The sequence below is a fragment of the Trichinella spiralis genome (assembly GCF_000181795.1).
Source record: "Trichinella spiralis strain ISS 195 chromosome Unknown Scfld3927, whole genome shotgun sequence".
In the NCBI taxonomy this organism is placed as follows: Eukaryota; Metazoa; Nematoda; class Enoplea; order Trichinellida; family Trichinellidae; genus Trichinella; species Trichinella spiralis.
The window spans coordinates 6,521-8,535 of NW_003530866.1; the positions used below are offsets into that span (position 1 = coordinate 6,521).

At 51.5% G+C, this 2,015-nt stretch overlaps 2 protein-coding genes across 2 annotated transcripts; both read left to right on the forward strand.

The window, feature by feature from the left end:
- The first annotated feature begins 49 nt into the window (after positions 1-49).
- On the forward strand, positions 50-1,302 carry Tsp_12200 (hypothetical protein). Its single transcript, XM_003367649.1, is given in 4 exon segments — positions 50-232; positions 245-558; positions 699-1,017; positions 1,042-1,302. 4 exon segments carry the CDS (start codon positions 50-52, stop codon positions 1,300-1,302), a joined length of 1,077 nt encoding a protein of 358 aa, XP_003367697.1.
- Positions 1,303-1,318: 16 nt separating this feature from the next.
- Tsp_12201 (conserved hypothetical protein) lies at positions 1,319-1,675 on the forward strand. Its single transcript, XM_003367650.1, has one exon. It carries the CDS (start codon positions 1,319-1,321, stop codon positions 1,673-1,675), a length of 357 nt encoding a protein of 118 aa, XP_003367698.1.
- Positions 1,676-2,015: the final 340 nt, after the last annotated feature.

Below are 2,015 nucleotides of genomic sequence, written 5' to 3' on the forward strand. Positions count from 1 at the left end.
GCTTACTAGATCAGCTTGGAGGTTGGTCCTGTCTCAAGATGATCATTTAATGAAACGCCGGCACATTTGGCCGATCCGTCGAATACTACTCGACATTTTGTCTGACCGTCAGCCATTTTGTACACTGCATGATGGGGGAGGTACCATGTCTTACCGGGTTGCCCAATCTGGGTGGTCACCTCTTCTGCCCATCCATTACGCAAATACTCTTCGATTACAGCAGAGTATTCACGTTGCTTAGTAGGATCCTTTCTCAAGCGCCGTTCCACAGATCGCAATCTGCGTTCAGCTAAAGCATAATTGTCCGGAAGCTGAACTACGCCGGGTTTCCACAGCAACCCCACGGAATAACGCGACCCATTGTGTGTTAATGTATCAAGAAATTGACGGCTTACCGCGTCTTGGGTCGTTTTGTCTTCCTGTTGCTGGATGCCGATGGATTCGAGTTCCCAGAACTTCTTCAGCGTGCATTCCATGTTGTCTTCCTTTTGAGCACAGTGGAACCGGTATTGATGAGCTGACGGTGGATTCACCGGACCAAAGACAACCCATCCCAGGGTTGTTTCAATAGCGACCGGGTCTGTTGGATTTCCTCGTAGGATTTTCTCACCGAGAAATTGTCCATACGAATCGACACCGATTAGCACGTGGATAGGCAGTTTCTCATCTTCCTCCTCTGGGAGCTGCAGGTGTTGTAGATGCTTCCACTCGTCACACTGGATTGGGACGGAATGGATATCATCGCAAATCCTTGGAAGTGTCAATGCCTCAATGGTCTTATCGCCCACACCGGATTGGTTTGTATCCACGGGGCTTAAGCGGAACCGGACTCTTCTGGCCACCGTTGGGGCGCATTGGATTCCACCGATTCCTTTCACCGTGACGGTCTCTGATGTTCCCACCAGATTCAAGGCTCTTGCTACTTCTTCTGTTACTAGGGTTGTTTCAGCACCGCTGTCGAACAAACAATTGACCGTTAGCCGTTGTCCGTTTACACCGGTAGCAATGGCTTTCACTGTTTGAAACCGGATTTTTGTTGAGCCGCGTGTATTGGCGAGCAATACACGGGTGGTTGTTTCCTCACTGGACTCAGCTCGCGCCTTCTTTCCAGGCGGAGTGTTTGTATCGTCGAGTCCTTCTGGATGTGGCGTTTGTGTCTTTGGAGCAGATGGAGTGAGCAGGTGGTGGGTTCTCCAGCCACGATGCCTGAGTTTGCATCGATCTGCTCTGTGTCCTTTAGTTAGGCAGATGAAACACATGTTGAGTTGTGCTGCCGTTGCTCTCCGCTGTGACCACTGTTGATTCAGGAATTGTGGACATGTCGTGGCTCGGTGTTCACCCTGGCATACTGGACAGGTTGGATGGAGAGATGCATGAAAGGCCCCAATCGTCCGATAAGGGGGGCGAGATCGCTTCCGCTGATTCTCCTTCACCTTATGTTTGTGCGTGGAGGAGGATGTCCTCTCTCCCTGTGTGGACTGTGCAAGGTCCACAGCGCACCGGGCTTGTTCTGCCAGGAAGTCTAGGAAGGTCTGAGAAGTTGGTTCTTCCACCACTTTGCCACACTGATCCTTCCACCGGGATTGGATGTTCTTTGGCAATTGGGCCACCAGTTGCGGTAGTGCGGTCCGGAAACCGGATACCGCGGTGTCGAGATCTCTTCCGATCGCTCTGAGTTCCAATAGGTGGCCGTTTAGCTTGTCATGCAGAGCTAGCAGACCTTCCCTACCTTTTGCGACCTCCTTTGGGACGCTAAAGATCTTGAGGATGTGCGCGTCCAACACGTCCGATACCCGATAGAATCGGTCGTGTAGTAGTTGCACCACAGCCGGGTAGTTTTCGGCTGCTGTTGTCACGCCACTGATCGCGTGTAATGCTGCACCAGTCAAGCAGGATCGAAGATGCACGAATTTAGTGACGTCTTCGAGATCTTCTCTTCGATGCACTGCTGCGTTGAACTGATCCCAAAAGGCCTTGAATTGGAGGATATCTCCGTCGAATGGAATCCACCACAG

Excerpts from the sequence above, each read along its gene's own strand:
- Tsp_12200 (XM_003367649.1), top strand. The coding sequence starts at position 50 with ATGAAACGCCGGCACATTTGGCCGATCCGTCGAATACTACTCGACATT. Across the intron at positions 559-698 it reads CAAAGACAACCCATCCCAGG|ATGCTTCCACTCGTCACACT; the intron begins GTTGTTTCAATA and ends CAGGTGTTGTAG. Across the intron at positions 1,018-1,041 it reads CGGTAGCAATGGCTTTCACT|CCGCGTGTATTGGCGAGCAA; the intron begins GTTTGAAACCGG and ends ATTTTTGTTGAG.
- Tsp_12201 (XM_003367650.1), top strand. The coding sequence starts at position 1,319 with ATGTCGTGGCTCGGTGTTCACCCTGGCATACTGGACAGGTTGGATGGA.